Source organism: Vulpes vulpes, chromosome 8 (assembly GCF_048418805.1).
Source record: "Vulpes vulpes isolate BD-2025 chromosome 8, VulVul3, whole genome shotgun sequence".
NCBI lineage: Eukaryota > Metazoa > Chordata > Mammalia > Carnivora > Canidae > Vulpes > Vulpes vulpes.
The window spans coordinates 76,902,278-76,920,872 of NC_132787.1; the positions used below are offsets into that span (position 1 = coordinate 76,902,278).

The 18,595-nt window shown below is 42.0% G+C and overlaps 1 protein-coding gene across 1 annotated transcript in view; it reads left to right on the forward strand.

The window, feature by feature from the left end:
* The first annotated feature begins 2,655 nt into the window (after nt 1–2,655).
* Nucleotides 2,656–18,595, forward strand: part of LOC112916849 (uncharacterized) — a 45,984-nt gene continuing 30,044 nt past the window's right edge. Inside the window, exons 1-6 of the mRNA XM_072718826.1 lie at nt 2,656–2,721; nt 12,618–12,689; nt 13,775–13,901; nt 15,800–15,913; nt 16,450–17,454; nt 17,903–17,948. Coding sequence (XP_072574927.1) covers nt 12,657–12,689; nt 13,775–13,901; nt 15,800–15,913; nt 16,450–17,454; nt 17,903–17,948 — 1,325 coding nt within the window. The 5' untranslated portion in view covers nt 2,656–2,721; nt 12,618–12,656. The remainder of the gene's footprint in view (nt 2,722–12,617; nt 12,690–13,774; nt 13,902–15,799; nt 15,914–16,449; nt 17,455–17,902; nt 17,949–18,595) is intronic.

Here is an 18,595-nt window from a genome sequence, read left to right on the forward strand (position 1 = left end):
TTGAATCTGGTCAAGCTTGTGACTGCTTCAACCAATAGTGTACAACCAATAGTGTACAAGTGACGCTACTGATTTTCAAGGCTAGGTCATAAAAGGTCAAGGGGCTTCTATTTTGCTCACTGAGGTACTCTTGGAGCACTGAGCAGCGATACACCCTGCCTGATTACCCTGAAACCATCTACTCCTGTGAGGTAGTCCAAGAACAAAGAGAAACTACAAGTAGAAACTCTGGCCCATGGTCCCAACTGAGTCCAGCCGCGGCTGCCAATTCAGGTACCAGACACAAATGGAGAAGCCTATTTGAGTCCTCCTAACTGAGGACCCAGAAATCACAAAATGGTGAAGCAGAAGCAAGCCATTGCTCCTGAGCCCTGTCCAAATTCCTGACCCACAGAATCTATTAGCATGATACACAAGTTTTAAGCTACTAAGTTTGGAGTAGTTTGTTACATAGCAGCAGATAGCCGCAACATCCTGAAGTTTGTCAGAGCTCACAGCTGGTGGGCCTAGCAGAATCTGTCTTACTCTAGACTTGGTGGGTAAATGTTGTTTCTTGGTTAGTTGGTATCCATATGTCCTTCCTCTTTTACACCAATCAGTTGAAATTCTTGGAGTACCTTGGTGATTCAGTCAGGGTCCTAGGACTGAGCCCCGTATCAGGCTCCCTTTCCCTCTGCTGCTCCCCCTGCTTATGCTCTATCAAATAAATAAATAATTTAAAAAAATAAATTCTCTTAAACTGACAGCAACATGACAGATTGGATACCTTGAATAACTCTCCTAATTGAAAACACTAAATATGCTGAAAAGTTCTAGAACACCTTTATAAACACACTGGTGATCAGGCACAGAAGTGAGGAATTTGCAGATTTAAAAAAAAAAAAATTGAGAGCTAGAACTCTGAGACGTGATCAGGGAAGCAAATCTTTTACATTGCTAAACCCTGGAGAACTTAAGTTTCCACGCTGACAGCTACTTGGGTGAGCAAAGGTTAAGAGATAAAGCCTACGGCTTCACCAAGGGTGGGGAATTCTAGAGGGAACTCATCGAGGACCCCCAAATTTCCATTCGTGGTATCAGGCTAAATAAATTAATAACAACAAAACACCACACAGGATGAACAGCAAGAAAAATATATCAGTCTCAGACATCTTACCTTTAATCAAGTCCTAATTCTGGAAGGTCCAAACCCTTACTACAGTATAAGACTGTCCCTAATCCAGCCCCCAGTTATCGTTATCAGCCCCTAAATATCCACTGGCAACTCATCTTGCTATTAATTCTCCCCACTTTTATCCTCTAGTCTTTATCATTGCAGTACTATTCTCTCTGCATTGATTGAACTTCTCTTTCTTCTTCTTTTTCAAATTTTGTTTATTTATTTGGAGGGGGACAGAGAGGCAGAGGCACAGAGAATCCCAACTTGGGCCTCCACCTCAGAACCCTGAGATCATTACCTGAACCCAAATCAGGAGTCGGAAGCTTAACCACTTGAGCCACCCAGGTACCCCTTATTTCTTCTTAATAAAGTACATATCCTTTTTTAAGTGTGCCAGTAGCGTCCTATAATTGGTCTTTTTCAAGTGTAGGAGTTATAGGCCTTTTTCAATTTTCTCAGCCATAGTTGATTGCTTCCTGGTTGTTCTTGCATGGTGTCTTAGAGGTGACATATAGAACACACTGCATTGTGCTGTAATACTTTTACATTCTGTTTTTTCCTTTGGACCATGAGTTCATTGGGGGCAGTAACTCTGTCTTACTGGTATTTGTAACAATGCTAGGCATTTTAGGTTTTTTGTGTTTTTTTTTTTTTTTTCAGTGAAAATGTGGACTTTCACTACTAGATCCGAAGTAGGATTTTATCATATTCGTGTAATCTCCAGTGTTTTCTGAAGCGCTAGCTCAGGGGTTCTTAGCTTCAGCTGCACTTTAGAATCACTTGAAGATCTTTGTAAACTCTGGTTCCTCAGACTGGACTCCAGGTATCAACATGCCCAAAGCTCTTCGGGTGATTCCGACATGCAGCCAAGGATGAGAATCCCTACGATGTCTCCGACTAGGGCCCTTCCAGCAGTACCAGGAAGACAGGCTGGTGTGCGCTCACACTGTCCGGAGTCTGTCCAGTTGAACACACGTGTATCCTGGGCGCTCCTCTTCCCGCACAAAAATGTGCGCATACCGTGCCTCAGGCCCAGCCTCGTCCTCAAAACCAAAATCTGTGTGTCTCCAGCCCAAATTTCAGAACCAAGTCCCCGAAAGTGTACAAGCTGAAGCAGAAACAAGCCTCTTTGAAGCGCCAGGGGACTCGTCCTCGGTCTTCCGGGCGGTGAAAACCAAGGCTAGGGACCGGCCCCATAGGTCAGACACATTTCCTTCCGACGGCCCTTCCATCGGAGGCCTGGAGGGGACGTGACATCACACGTAGGCGGTACACCCAGGGTCCCATAAATCTCCCAGGCATCAAACGTTCCCTCGCCCAGCTACAGCAACTGGGACACCACGAACCACCAGGTCTAAAGCGGACTCTTTCCCAGGAGCGTGCGCTTGCGCAGAACTTCATACGTCATATTGGAGCGCCCCCGCTTAGACTTCTGGGGAATGGAGTCCCTGTGAGAAGGCCAAACGTTGGGAGCGCGGACGTCAGAGCCTTTGCGCAGGCGCATTGCTTTCCCGACCTGAAGAGGCGCCGTCTTCCTGGGTCCCGAGCACTCTGTGCCGGAGGTGAGGGCTGCTGGCGTTTGTCTTCGAGATGCGGAGTGAGCGCAGCGGCCGAGAGAAGGGGACACTGAGAACTTGGGGGAGGTGCTGTAGAATGGGGGACGCGAGCGGAGGCAGCCTGCAGGAGAGAGAGAGTGTGTGTGTGTGTGTGTGTGTGTGTACACGTCCCAGCTCCGAGAAGTGCAGACAGAAAGTTGCCGCTCGCCCGCTGTGTGTGCGTGTGTTCCGTGGAGTGTGGGCACTGTTACGAGTGGTCTTTCAGTATACACTCACTATATGCTAGATCCCAACTTTCAGATTGGAAGTTTAGATTCTTCCTCCGCTCCTCTCGTCCTCGTCCCCATAATGGGTGTTTAATAAATATGAGTGGAATTGACACTAAATCTGTGGGGCAGCCCACTGCGTCTCCCTCCCTCTTTCTCAGCGTCTCAGAGTGTCTCGCTTAGCTCCCTCCCTTGGGCGTCCTTACGAGGCCCTCATTTAAGGGTAGATAACATTTTTTAGACCTCCTCGTTGAACATTTTATTTAATTTTAACCATGGCAGTTCAACTTTAAAGCTGGTTGGAATCCATTGTTGACACCGAGGGTTGTTACTTAGTTTTAGCTTTTTTTTTTTTTAATTTTTATTTATTTATGTATGATAGTCACAGAGAGAGAGAGAGAGAGGCAGAGACACAGGCAGAGGGAGAAGCAGGCTCCATGCACCGGGAGCCCGATGTGGGATTCGATCCCAGGTCTCCAGGATCGCGCCCTGGGCCAAAGGCAGGCGCTAAACCGCTGCGCCACCCAGGGATCCCCAGTTTTAGCTTATTGACAAGTTTAATTCTAGAAGTAACTACGTCTCTAAAGATATCCGTGGTTTTAAAAAAAGGGGGCGTGGGGGGATATTCCTGAATTGAGTCTGAGATGCAATCCTTTTAAGATCTTGATTTGACATATTTGGTTATTCATTAAACCAATAATTAAAGCTACCTTAATGCCTAATGTGTCTGTTTCAGCTGTCAACATCATGCACAATCTTTTCTTAGCTCAGAGGAACAAGTGGTAAAACGAATGCTTTAATATCACTCTTTAGTTGCATCCTCTTGATGAGGTTGGGCCTTTCATGTAGGAGGCAGGATTTTTTTTAAAAAGATTTTATATATTTATTCATGAGAGACAGAGGCAGAGATAAGCAGAGGGAGAAGCAGGCTCCTTCTGGGGAGGCTGATGTGGGATTTTCTGTCCTAGGACCCTGGGATCACAACCTGAGCCAAAGGCAGATGCTCAACCACTGAGCCACCCAGGTGCCCCGAGGAGGCAGGATTTGAGGAAAACAAAAACAAAACAGGAAATAAGTAGCAAAGCATTGGCAGATTTTAGAGGGAGCTGATTTTAACTGAAGTGTCAAGAAGTAGTGGGCAACAAGGGTGGAGAAAAGTACACCGGCATGAGGACACAGGATCAGGACAAAATACAATAAGCAGCATGGATTGTATAGTTCCAATCTGGAGACTGACAGGAATAAAACTATTTGGGGACAGTAATTCTAGAGGTCACATCCAGGACTAGAGAAAAGAAGGGACTAACTAGTGGCAGAGAGGCAGCTGGGAATGTAAAGTTAGTCCTTCATACCTGAAGTATGGTGTCAGTGGTAGGGAAGGATAAAAATGATAATGCAGAGTAAGGTCGGAAGGACCTGGTAACTAACTAGATTTGGAAGGAAAGAGAGTAAGGTAAAAGTTTGAGTTGGGGCATCTGGGAAGATAATAGAACATCTCACAGAAATGTACAACTAGGGAGAGGGGTTAATTGGGATTGGGGGATTTGCATAGGGGAAGATGTTTTGAGGTGCTAGCAGAATGCCTAAATCAAAATTTGCAGTCACTTGGAAATGCAAGCTGAGTTTGGAACAGGTATTGGGACTAGACTGGGAAGCATTTCTGTAGAGGTAGAAAATGGAGCACCAGGTGGATGGACTGTCTGAAGAAAAGCAAGAAGAACATTGTTATAAAGACTGAGCATTGGACAGCATCCGAGTTTCCAGGACAAGACCGGGGAAAAGAGGCACAGGGATGTGGTTTTATTGGTAGGAAGAAAGTCAGGCTGGTGCAGTATCATAGCAGCTACAGGAACCACTTAGAGAAGCAGGAACTTGTCAGAACCATCAAAAGCTGCAGAGAAATAAACAAAGAGAAAAGGACTATTGTAATTAGAGATAGAAATGCATTGGTAATTTTTGAGGATGCAGTTTTGGGGTGGCAAAAGCAGAATAATGGAGTCAGAAAGAGGAGGTGGAATTGATAGGTATGTGTTACCAAGAAGTTTGATCATGAAAAGGAGAAGCTAAAATGAAAACTTGCTAGAGACAGGCCATGGGATGCAGTGAAGATAGTTTCAGATAGATGAGGGTCATGTATGTTGGAAGATGTGGGAAAAGAAGCTACTGGCGAGGTGGAAGATGGTGGAGAAAGAAAGTATTATGCAAGGGGCAGATTCTGAGAGGCAACAGTAGTGGAAAAGGAAGTAGGACACAGAGGACACTCAGGGAAAGACCTGGAGACAGACAGTTCTGTTTCTTTGTGCTCACACTCCATGCTAACCTTGCACATAGCGGGTACTTAGAGATATTTGTTGAATAACACGATGAATGAGTGGATGCATGTGGGTTGGTGTTGGGCAGTAGAAAGGAAAGCAATTTTCATTTATTAAACAGACCATAAGATAAATCCTTTACATTAACTGCCTCATTTACTATTTATAACTACTCTGTGAAGTATGTATTAAACAACTGGAGGTCCACTTTAAGCTTAAGTAATCTGCCCACACCTTCACAGTTAATAATTAAATGCCTGTGGAATGCTTTTTTTACCACACAGACCTGTCTCCTTTGGAACTCACTCTTGTGAGTGCTCTGCCCAAATTGGAGGGTAGCCATGGAGGTTTGGAACAGCTACAGAACAAGGATGGGAACAGTAAAAGCTTTCTAGGCAAGGACTCATTTGAAGATCTAGAATAAGATTTGAAGACTTTTTTCCTCCAGAAATACTCTTGAGAGCTAGGACTAGGACAAGATAAAACATAAGTGATTCCATTTGAATTTGGTGGATTTGGGGAGCCTTGGGTATCACTCAGAGCCTCCTGAAGTGACTGCCAGGGGAGGGAAGTCAGCCTGGCAGGGAGCCCATGGATAATGAGCACCTTGGGAATATCCACTGGTTACTTAATGGTTGGGGAGCTTTTATGCTCACCACTGTTTGTAATTTGTCCAATGCTCACTTTATGAAGTCATAAACTAATAAAGCTTTGAAAATTGTCTAAGGATTTAAACATTGAGCAATTTCAACTACAATTTCAGATGTAATTCAACTGATTTGTTTGAAAAGCTCAGATGCTTTAGACAACATATTCAAATACTTTGATTCCAAAGTTATTACTACACTTACACCTACTCTAAAACAGCAACAACACATTGTAATTAATATTTTCATTATTTCTACCTTCCTAAGATTATAACATTATTTTAAGCTAATGCTAACCGGTAGCATATTACTTTATAAGCTTTATTTGTCTTCTATTTAAGAATCACAGTAACTGTATGAGATGGGTACTTTCATTATTCTAATTTTACAGATAAACTGAGAAAAGGTGAGAAACTTGCTTAAGATCATGCAGGTAGTAAGAGGCAGAGCTGGAATTCTATTTCAGGCAGTCTGCCAGAGTCTGTATATCTAATGATTATACTCTCCTGTATCTCTAAATTCTAATTTTGACATCTAACTGGGGCCCAAGAGTAATGTTTTAAGGCCCTCCTGGAAATGGAGGAATCTTGACAAGCAAAGGAAAGAATACTGTCTTAACACAGCTTGCATGCTACTGATGATATCTATTTGTTTCTATTTGTGTATATATCACCCTGCCTCTTCCTAAAAGGATTCAAATCTCAATTTCTCCTCAGGTCAAAATTTTTATTTTATAGTTATACTAAACATGTTTTTCCAGTAAGTTTTTTTTTTTTTAAGGCTTTTACCTTTTGCATAGGTTTTAAACATTTTTGCAACCTGATATTCACCCTCAAGGTAGTATTCTTTTAAAGTTCTGCTTGGCCAGTGTTCAATAACCCATTGTCCCATAAATATGTATTGATCTGGTCTTTTGGTGTTTTTGAAAACTTAACTGCACCTTATTAGTATAACTAATAAGATGAGATAGTGGGCTCCTATCTCCTAAGGGAGGAAGAATTAAGTCTGCATGGTTACTTTGCCTCTTTAGAATCTGAGGTTGATTCAGTATTGGGGCACATGCTCTTTTTTCTTCCTCACCCCAGTACTGATGTGTCTGTTTGGGGTTGTAGTTCCTGATTCTAGGATTACATGGTTTATCCCCATTCTCTAGGTTTCTTTTTTCATGTGTAGGTGAATTTATACGAGTACATATCCTAAGGATACTTTGTGAATAGTCATACAATTAAGAGGAAAAAAACCAAAGTACTTATTTATATTACTAAAGGCAGTAAACCTTGCTCTCTTTGTACTACCACTTTTAAATATATTAATTTTTCTACTTTGAGTATGGAACTCATGGTCTTTCAGAATTCAAACTATTTCATTTAGCAGTAATACTTTTTACAACTTGGCCAGTGGAAACCACAGTCATTTGATTTTCTCCTATCCAAAGATGAGGGAACAGCTCAAATTCTAAATATTCCAAACTGTATTCATTAGCTTTCCTTCCAAACCTTCTTCTTCTCTCTTTCTCATCTCCATGAATGGTACCATTGTGCACACTGTTGTTCAGTTGAGTGACCTGGAAGTCTTCCTTGCCTTTCTCATTACCTTCATCCTCCACTTGCAGCCAGTCTGTTGTCTCTTCTTCTGTCTTGACACTAGTTCCCCTTGTGTCCATTTCTGCTGGCACTACTTGTGTTCAGTTTTGCATCATTTTTCTTTTTTTAATTATGAGATTCCTCATTGGTCTGCCCCACTTCCATTCTTGCCCTCCTGTAGTCCCATTCTGCTACAGCTACCCAGAGTGGCATGGCTGCCTGTGTTGGAGGGCCCCAAGATCACCCCATGTTAAGGGAAGGACATGGAGCTCAGCCTATAGTTGCACTCATGGCTGAGATTATGACCATGATCTTGCAAGGATGCACAGCTAGGTCATAAGGGGAAGAGACAGGTAGAGTCTAGAGGAATCCTTATGGAGGCTTTCTTGTTCTCTCTTCCAGCCATGAGGGGTCATACTGAACCATCTTCTCCAGCAGTGCAACAACATGCATGTGATATTCCAGCTCACAAAAGCTCATTAGAGACTCAGAGACCAATTTTTTTTTTTTTTTAATTGAGGGCTGGTCAGGTAGGCTGCCTCTGCATAACATACCAAAATTCCAGATCCTCTAGCAGGAAAGCAAGTGTTCAGCATAAAGCACATTGTTTGCTCAAATAGTTCAGGCATAGTGGACCATCCCTCTCTCTCTTAGATAACCCTCCCAAAACTGAAGTTCCCAGACCTTAGCCAAGGGTCAATCTCACAAGTAGATCCTTCTAAGAATACCAGTCTTGGGTCTGCTATAACTTTTCTATATCCCCTTTCCTTCCTGTTATTTTTCCTGTAAAGTAAATACATACTTATAGAAACAAAAATCAGGATATAAAGAATTGTAAGAAATAAAATAAAACCACTTAATGCCACCACTCAAATTCCACTTATATTTTAGTATATATTCTTTCAGTCTTTTTTCTATATATATGTGTATACATAAATAAGTGATTTTAAGTGTGCATTCTTCACTTAATATTTGTGAATTTGTTTAGAAAAAAATTTTTTTTAAGATTTTATTTATTTATTCATGAGAGACACAGAGAGAGAGAGGCAGAGACACAGGGCAGAGGGAGAAACAGGCTCCATGCAGGGAGCCCGACATGGGACTCGATCCTGGGTCTCCAGGATCACACCCTGGGCTGAAGGCAGCGCTAAACCACTGAGCCACCCAGGCTGCCCTAGAAAAAATATTTTTAACAAACAAAACATCACAGACAAAGTTGAACTCTCCTGGTTATCTGTCCCAATCCCGTATTGGGATAACTCACAATTTAGCGCTTATTGTCCCATACAGATTTTTGTAGATACTATTTACCTATTTTTAAGGTTTTTTTAAAAAGATTTTATTTATTTATTCATAAGAGACAAAGAGAGAGAGGGAGAGAGAGAGAGAGAGAGAGAGGCAGAGACATAGAGTGAGAAGCAGGCTCCATGCAGGAAGCCCAATGTGGTGGGACTTGATCCTGGGGCTCCCGGATCACACCCTGAGCTGAAGGCAAACACTCAACTGCTGAGCCACCCAGGCATCCCAGGTTGTTGTTGTTGTTGTGGTTTTTTTTTTAATTAAAGATTTATTTATCTGAAAGAGAGAGGGGTGTGAGCTTGGTTGGGAGGGGCAGAGGAAGAGAAAGAATCTCAAGGAGACTCCCCACTGAGCACAGAGCCTGACTTGGGGCTCGATCTCACAACCCTGAGATCATGACCTGAGCTGAAATCAAGAGTCAGGAGCTTAATCAGTTGAGCCATACAGGTACCCTGATCTGTTTCTAAGTTTTATATAGATATTACACAGTAATTCTAAAACTTTCTTATTTTTGCTCAGTAATTATATTTTTGCGATTTATTATTAACATAAGGCTCTACTTCATTCATCTTATTTTTTTAATTTTTTTTTTTTTATTATCTATTTATGTAGTCATACAGAGAGAGAGAGAGAGAGAGAGGCAGAGACATAGGCAGAGGGAGAAGCAGGCTCCATGCACCGGGAGCCTGACGTGGGATTCGATCCCGGTCTCCAGGATCGTGCCCTGGGCCAAAGGCAGGCGCCAAACCGCTGCGCCACCCAGGGATCCCTACTTCATTCATCTTAATGTATAATATTCCAATACACATATTCACACACATGAAATAAAAATTTATCCTTCTGATGAACATTTAAGTCATTTGCAGTTTATCACTAGTGATTGTTTACTCAGTGATTCATAATGCCAGCTCAGTTGTATATCAGGTTTCCCTACATGCTTGGATATGTTTGGGGATTTTTTTAGTCTAGTCTATTGGTCTGTTATCTGTGTGGCTATTTTCTTTTTTTTTTTTTTTTTTTTTTTTAAAGAAATTGTCTTTTTTTTTTTTAAATTTATTTATGACAGTCACAGAGAGAGAGAGGCAGAGACACAGGCAGAGGGAGAAGCAGGCTCCATGCACCGGGAGCCCGACGTGGGAATCGATCCCGGGTCTCCAGAATCGTGCCCTGGGCCAAAGGCAGGCGCCAAACCGCTGCGCCACCCAGGGATCCCTGTGTGGCTATTTTCTTATGAAAATAAAAATCACATTATAGCATAGAGGTTAAAAACTGATTGACAGACCTGGGTTCAAATTCTACCTCAACTTCTTAAAAAGCCTTAATTTTCCTAATCTGTAAGATAGTACCTACCTTATTAATTTATGAAGGTGGAATTAAATTATCCTTTAAAAGAGTGCTTAGTTCGTGTGTCTGGGTGGCTTAGTTGATTAAGCATTTCACTCTTGATTTTGGCTCAGGTCATGATCTGAGTCGTGGGATCGAGCCCCAAGTAGGGCTCCCTGCTCAGCGGGGAGTCTGCTTGTCCCTCTTCTTCTGCCCCTCCCCCTGCTTGTGTGCTCTCTTTCTTAAATAAATAATTTTTTTTTTAAAAAGTGCTTAGCGCAGTGCCTGGTAAATAGCAAATGCTCAATAAATGCTAGTTATCATTAACATGATGTTAAACGGTATTACAGTGCATGTATGGGCTAGGCCATAAATTATTTACTCATATCTCCTGTTCTAGAAACTTAGGATATTTCAAATTTTTCCTGTACTGTAAGGATTAGTAAGATAATAAATGTAAATGTAGCACTCAATAAAGGTTAGTGTTAATGATGACTAAGGATGGATATATATATATCCTCACTTATTTCCTTAGGACAAATTCCTAGTAGAAATTTACTGAGCCAAAGAATATGTGTATTCCAAGCCCCTTTATACAGATTGCAATGATCTTTCTAAAACACAAATCTGATGATAACACTTCCATATTTAAATCCCTCAGTGATCTCCATGCCTGTGGTCCCTCTTCCGTGTATGGGACCATACAAAGCTGTCTTTGATCTAGCTGGTCTCTGTCTACTTCCCCACAGCACTGCTCACAGTCTAGACCTCTGCCATTCTAAACTAGTTACAGTTGTTAATCTTTTCCATGTAACGACCTGCCTCCTCGTTTTTGAAAAACTTGGTGTATTTTTCCTGCCTAGTATGTTCCACCTCCTCCCCCAAATCAAAACTTACCTTACAGGGACAACTAGGTAGCTCAGCCGTTGAGCATCTGCCTTTGGCTCAGGTCATGACCCCGGAGTCCTGGGATTGAGTCCCGCTCTGCAGAGAGCCTGCTTCTCCCTCTCCCTATGTCTCTGCCTCTCTCTGTGTGTCTCTCATAAATAAATAAATAAATAAATAAATAAATAAATAAATAAATAAATAAATAAAATCTTTAAAAAAATTAAAAACTTAGCTTACATCCCACTTCCTCCAAGAAACATACAACCTCCTATCTGGGTGAGCAAGCCTCTGATGGGCTCTCATAGTCTGTTGCGGGTATCTCTTTATAGTACGTATCATGTGACATGTTATTTGGGTTACTTGTTTTTCCTCTGTTCTAAGCTATAAGCTTTTGGAGGGCAAGGACAGTGTCCTATGGTTTTTGTGTTTGTTATAAATCATTGGTGCTAAAAACATGTTGGTTGGATAGTTGAATAAATATATCCCCCTTGACTGCAGGAGAGTAATCAGTGAGCCACCTCTTTTCCTTATTCTTCCTGGAACCACATTTCCCTTCCCATTCATGAATCCCAGAAATGCTTGATTTAACTGTGTTTAATTAGACTCTTGACTGTGAGAAACTGAGACCTACTCAGCTAACTCAGTTGAGTAAAGGAGGTTTAATAATAGGATTCACACAAAGCCTAAGAGCGTTAGAGTGTTAATGGAAATCAAAGAAAAATAAGGCTAGTCTAAATGCAGATTGGAGCCCAGGGTGGTACTGCATGAATTAAAGGACTCAATGCCACTAAAAACTCTCAGGGCTTTGCTCTAGTGCTTCACTACTAATGTGACCAGGCTCTTCTTCCCCCTGCCTGTGACTAGTCTGTGTCATGCCTCCCACATGTTGTTCATGGGTTTTGTTTCCTTTGGCTCCCCTGATCCTCATAGAGGATCCTCCATCATAATATCTTTTCCACTCATCACCCACCTGTTGTACCGACATTTCTTAGTTCACATTCACCTTCTCAAGCTAGATCACATTTCAGTCTACTGGCCAGCCTGTGCATTGCCTTCCTGTGGCCTAAGTTAGTGTGGCTCCGGGAGGAGACACAGCATCATGTGGAAAAAAACGTAGCTTCTCTGTTAGTACAGGGTTGCAAATGGGGTATTTTTTCTTTAAAGAGGCTATGGGTATTTACTTGACATGTCTTATCCATATAGTCATTTGTAAAATTTCTTAGGTTTTTCATCTGGTAACCATCAGGGCAATATTGAATGTGAGTTCATAAATCAGAATAAGCTTAATATGTTCTTGATTCCCAGGAACAGAACTTTTCCTCTGGGATCATGGTAAAACATGCTATTCAGGATCCTGCTGTGTCCTGAATAGCAATATCTGTGGCCTTTCACTCCAGTTGTGGGTTGGGTTGGGGTTGCTCCCGTGCTTGCTTTGCTTTGCCTTCCCTTTTTGTAGGGTATTAAGAAAGAATGAGTATATAACTCACATATTTGGAGAGTTCTTGTTTTATGGTTCAGAAAACTACAAACCAAGGCTGGTCTTTCTCATACCGTCATTCTCATCCCACACCTCTTCCTCATTAGGACTCTGCCCTTTTCTACAAGGAGAGCACATAGGAGGGAATGGCTGCTGTGTCTCCGACTGCCAGATGCCAGGTGAGGTAGACTTTGTGTTTCTGAAATATTCTGTTAGTCTCCAGAATATAACCACTTTTCTCTCTTTATGCTGGAGTTTCTTCAATCAAACCTAACCAGGTGAATGAAGGACTCCATAGAGAATGTGTCTTTCCCATTTGATTTGTGGAATCCTTCAGTGACCTTTTCTTGCCTTGAATGTGTGCCCATCACCTTGTCACCAGGCACACAGCTACTGTGGCCTTTGCTCTGAGAGATTTTGCCTAAAAAATGGTGGTACAGGTGGGCTCGGATGGCTTAGGGAACAGTTCTAGTCCTGACTTCCCTTCAGTGCATCCATCTGAGAGCAGACCCCAAGTATTCCAGGAACTGTTGGGTTAGGCTGGAGAATATGACACTTGCTATAGAGCACCTCAGTGAAATAGTAGAGTCCTGAAGAGAAATGAATGTGGGTGGAGACATGTGGCTTGCCTCATTCTTGCCCAGGGACACAGAGTCTTGAATTCTATGCTCTGGCTTAGAACTTCAGCAAGCACACTGGAGATTCATCTGGAGTTTTAGGATTGGGAAAAGATGCAATCTTATACAGTCACAAAGCATTAGCATGAAATGAGGGGATCATAACAATCTCATCAATACCATCATTTTAAGGATTTGTAAAAAAAAAAAAAAAAAAAACCAGATAATTGGTGGAATTTGAATAAGGTTATAGATTACAGTATAATATCAGTGCTATTTTCTTGACTTTTATAATTATACTGTGATTATACAAGAGAATATCCTTGTTCAGATAGAAGCAAATGTGGAAAACGTTAACATTTGGGGAAGCTGAATGAAGGGTACATAGGCATTCTTTGTTCCATTCTTGCAAATTTTCTGTAAGTATGAAAAAGAGCCCCTAAAACTCACAGGCTCAGCTGTGACTAGAAGAGTTAACGCCAAGAACTTCATGCCTCAGAGAATTATGCCACTTTCCCCCAGTGCTTCAAAGCTCTATTTCAAAACCCTCTCTCCACAACCTCAGGGCTGTCATCTTTAGGACTGTTTTATCTGGTCCATGTAAAGAGAAGGGCTGTGAGTAAGGGGCATTGTGATTGTGTTTCCAGGAATCAGTGACATTCGAGGATGTGGCCGTGATTTTTACAGATGAAGAGTGGAGGCATCTGGTCCCTATTCAGAGGGACCTCTACAAGGAGGTGATGCTGGAAAACTATAGGAGCATTGTCTCATTGGGTAAGGAGAGCTTTCCATAAGAAGTTAAATTCTGTACTGTGTTAAGGGGGGGGGGGGTGAGGAGCCAATAAAGGATACCTCTTTTCCCACCTGAGTTCTGAAGCACTGGAAGACAAGATAGAAGAGTAGAGGAGGGATGCCTGGGTGGCTCAGTGATTGAGCTTCTGCCTTTGGCTCAGGGCATGATCCCAGGGTCCTGGTCCTATATCAGGACTTGATCCCAGGGATACACAGGGAACCTGCTTCTCCCTCTGCCTATGTCTCTGACTCTCTCTCTGTGTCTCTCATGAATAAATAATTTTTTTTTAAAGGAAGAATAGAAGGATATGGCTTAGGTGTACAACAACTGTGGGCTTCTCAATCCTGAACCCCAGCATTGGACAGACTTGCTTCCTGAGCCATAGGCCCGTGGAGCCATATTGTACAACCGTGGCCTTTCTTGCTCAGCAGCCTGTCCCTACAATACAGTTTGTCCTTCCTCCAGAGTGGGAGAGGGGAGGGCAAACATTAGAAACTGAGTTACATATGCCCAGTTCCTCCCCTAGCTCATCAGTCAGGTAACTTACTCAGCAGCAGCCAGAGGACTAAGGGTACCATCTTGTTAGAGAAAATTTCTCCTCAGAGAAGCAGGGAGGGAGAAATATTTCCCTTTAAAAAGAGGGCTGTACGGGTATAGAAATGCAGGGCTATAACTGAGAGTAGGTCACTAGAAATGTGTTTGATTTTGAATATTTGGGAAAGAGAAATATTTTCTAGTTGGGCCCAAGGATCACCTGTTTGTACGCTGATTATCTGCTGACAAATCAGCCACATGCATTGCCTCCCTGTGGCTTCTTGTTTCTGATTCTAGGAATTCTATTTTCCCCAATATTTCATCCCACCAAAGCCTGTGACAAAGGCTCAGCAATCTCCCTTAATGCTCCCTGAACATTCTATACTGTTTTTCCAATTTGGCCTATTTAAATTCTTGACCTGCTTGGTATAAAATCTATAGTGTGATTCCTTTGACTGTCAGCTGCTGCTTCTTTTACACTACTTCTAGGATGGGTTCTATTTCTTTAAACAATCAAATATGGATAGATTCACTGTAGAAATTTGTCTCAAGGAAATCATAGGATTAGCAGCCCCTGATATACAAAAGTGTTCATCACATGATTGTTTGTTAATAGCAAAAACAAGTAAAAACAGTCTGAATGTCTGTCAGCAGGAGATTAAGATTATTCCATACAATTAATATCATGTAGCCATTAAAGTGGTGAGGTAGATCTGTACTAATTGAAATAAAAAATATTTTCCGTTTATTATTATGTGAAAAAAATCAAGTTTACACATCAGCATTATTTTATAGCCCAGATTTTAACAGAATGTATGTATAGATATTTTTCAGTTTCAAAATTAATAGAAAAAATGCATACAAAGTACAAAAGGTGATTTTTCTTTTTATTTCTACTTACCTTTAATTTTCCTACAATGAACATGACCTACTTGTTTAAATAAAAGCTTAACATTGAAGGGTAAACCAACAAATAAAATTATACATTTTTATTCAAGATGATCTGTTTTCACTCTTACTTCCCTGAGCCAAGGATTCTTTCCCCCCATTCCACCAGTGCAAAAGCCAGGACATCCCATTCTCTTCAGTGGGGAGGATAAACACATTAATTCATATGATTTTATCAATGTTCTGACCAAGTGCTACTTGTTCCTTTTTAGAGCCTCAGTCTTGATCTCCATTCTGAGCTCCCTGCATTCTTTTGCATTACTTTGTACTCTGCACTCCTGGTGTGTGCCCCCTGCCTTTCCATTTTCTCTCAGAAAAATGTAGAGGCTGGGTTTAAACTTTGGGATAATTGAGTATTTTCATCCCATACCTGGCTTGTTTCTTTCTCCCTGAGCAGGACTTCCAGTTCCTCGTCCTGAAGTCATTTTTCAGTTGAAGAGAGGGGATGAGCCTTGGATAGTTGATCTTCATGGATCCGAGGAGAGAGAATGTCCAGAGAATATCTCTCTAGGTAATTTTGTGTGAACAGGGCAGGGCAGAATTTTGTTTTGTGGTTGTCATTTGGGTGTGTGGGAGGGAAGATTGGGTACCATGTTTTTCTCACACTCACATCTTCTGCTCTAGAGTTTATTCTCTGTCACCCACCAGCTTTCCTTTTTTTTCTCCATACCTGAAAGTGTTACTCATCTTTATCCACCAAATGTTTATTATTCTCTCTGATATGTCATGTTGCAAAAAAAGAAAAAAAAAGATCTCTCATGTTGCCCATTCACACTTTGATATTCCTCTTCCCCACTATCACCCCCCAACACTTAGCATATGCTTCTAATTATCCTGGCCATACTTTCAATGGAAAGTCTTCTCTCTTCTGAGCTGTCCACTATCAGCTCTGTTCTAGACTGTTCCCAGCATGTATAACCACCTGTGGGAGCAAGCGGGTCAGTCACCATGCACTACTTTTCAGATTTATTGTAACATGTCTTCTTTCTGCTGTAGTATTTTCTAGCCCAGGAGAGAAACTACATCTATATTTTCTGTCCGTTCCAGACTGGGAGACTAAGCCTGAGATTCACGGTACTTCAGATAAAGAAAAATCAGAAGGCACAGTGAGGGGGAAGCTTGAAGGAGAAGTTCCTGTGTGCCCTAAATTTGAAGTTCATGCACTAGAGAGTGAGTTGGAAGCAGGGAAGGAGAGCTCTGCAGTGCAGACTTGCAAGAAGTCCCTTTCCCAGAAGGAAAACTTGCAACAAGAGTCCACCCCTCTCAAGAAAAGTCTTACTAAAGGGAGAGACCAGGAATGCAGCAACTGTGGGAAGACCTTTTTTGACCACTCATCCCTTATCCGCCACCAGAGGACTCACACAGGTGAGAAGCCCTATGACTGTCATGAGTGTGGGAAAGCCTTCAGTCACAGGAGCAGTCTCAGTAGACATCTGATGTCACACACTGGGGAGAGCCCCTATGAATGCAACGCATGTGGGAAGGCTTTTTTCGACCGGTCGTCCCTAACTGTCCATCAGCGAATTCATACTGGAGAGAAGCCCTTTAAATGCAGTGAATGTGGAAAAGCCTTCTTTGACCGTTCGTCCCTTACTCGACACCAGAGAATCCACACTGGGGAAAGCCCTTACGAATGTAATCAATGTGGGAAAGCCTTTAGCCAGAAAAGTATTCTTACTCGCCATCAGCTCATCCACACTGGCAGGAAGCCTTATGAATGTAATGAGTGTGGGAAAGCCTTCTATGGTGTCTCATCACTGAATAGGCATCAGAAAGCTCACACTGGAGAGCCTCGCTATCAGTGCAGTGAGTGTGGGAAAGCTTTCTTTGACCGCTCATCCCTTACACAGCATCAGAAGATTCACACTGGAGACAAGCCATATGAGTGCACCGAATGTGGAAAAGCCTTTAGCCAGAGATGCCGGCTTACACGACATCAGAGAGTGCATACGGGAGAGAAACCCTTTGAATGCAGCGTGTGTGGGAAAGTGTTCAGTTCTAAATCGTCCGTTATTCAACATCAACGGCGTTATGCCAAACAAGGAATAGACTGAGTGGGGCGAAACCTTTAGTCAAAGGACCTCCCTAGAAACTCAAGATAGGTCTTCCCCATCATAAGCAAATCCATCATGTGAGCATTCTTCCTATTCTGGCTTCTACTCTCCTTTTGCATCTCTGCTACCACAATGTGAATAAACGTTCTCCACCTACCATGTTATAGAACTGATGTGGGATGCCAGAAATTAGGATGTGACTCTGAGGGGTCGACACTTTGCAGAAGTTTGTCAGACAACAAGATAAACATTAGGAGGTGATCCTCAGACATGCCTCTTGTCTGAGGCCCGAGGTACCATTGCACTTTAATGACTGGAGGCTCGAAGAGGAGGGAAGGCAAAATTAGAGCAGCACTATTGTTTCCAGAAAAGTTCTTTTTATAGCTGCATCCCTTTTTCCAGGGGCTCTTTTGGGCACCACTTGTTCTTTGTGTCCCACCTTTTAGGTCCCTACTACTACTACTACTACTACTACTACTACTACTACTGCTAGCTAACTAGCACCTATTGAGCGCTTATTATGGGGTAAGCACTCAGCAGAGAGTTTGGCAAAGAATAGATTGTTTGGTTCTCTCACCAACCCTATGAAGTAGAAGTACGTACTGTTACCATCCTTGTTTTACAGACGAGCAAACTGAAGTTTAGATGTGTTAAATAATTTGCCCAAAGTGACACAGCTAGTAAAAGGTGAAGCCAGTCCTTGAATACAAGTCTACCTTCAAAGTCTTTTCTCTTAACCTTTATGCTGTATGATTTGTTTAATAATTTATGTACATGTATGATCTCCTCAACTAGATTGTAAGAACTCAGAGGCATGACTTATGTGTCTTTGTAGCTCACACAGTGCCTTGCACATAATAGGTGCTCAATAAATATTTATCTGCATTCATGACTTTTCTACTTAACAAGCTCTCTTTAAATAAAACACCTCTTAGATGTATATCCTTTCTCTGAATTTGCAGTCTAGCCTACACCTTTATCCTCTCAGGCTCCCATTACTGTGACAGTCATTTCCTTTTTTTTTTTCTTTTTTCTTTTTTTTTTTTAAGATTTTATTTATTCATGAGAGACACAGAGAGAGAGTCAGAGACACAGGCAGAGGGAGGAGCAGGCTCCATGCAGGGAGCCAGATGTAGGAC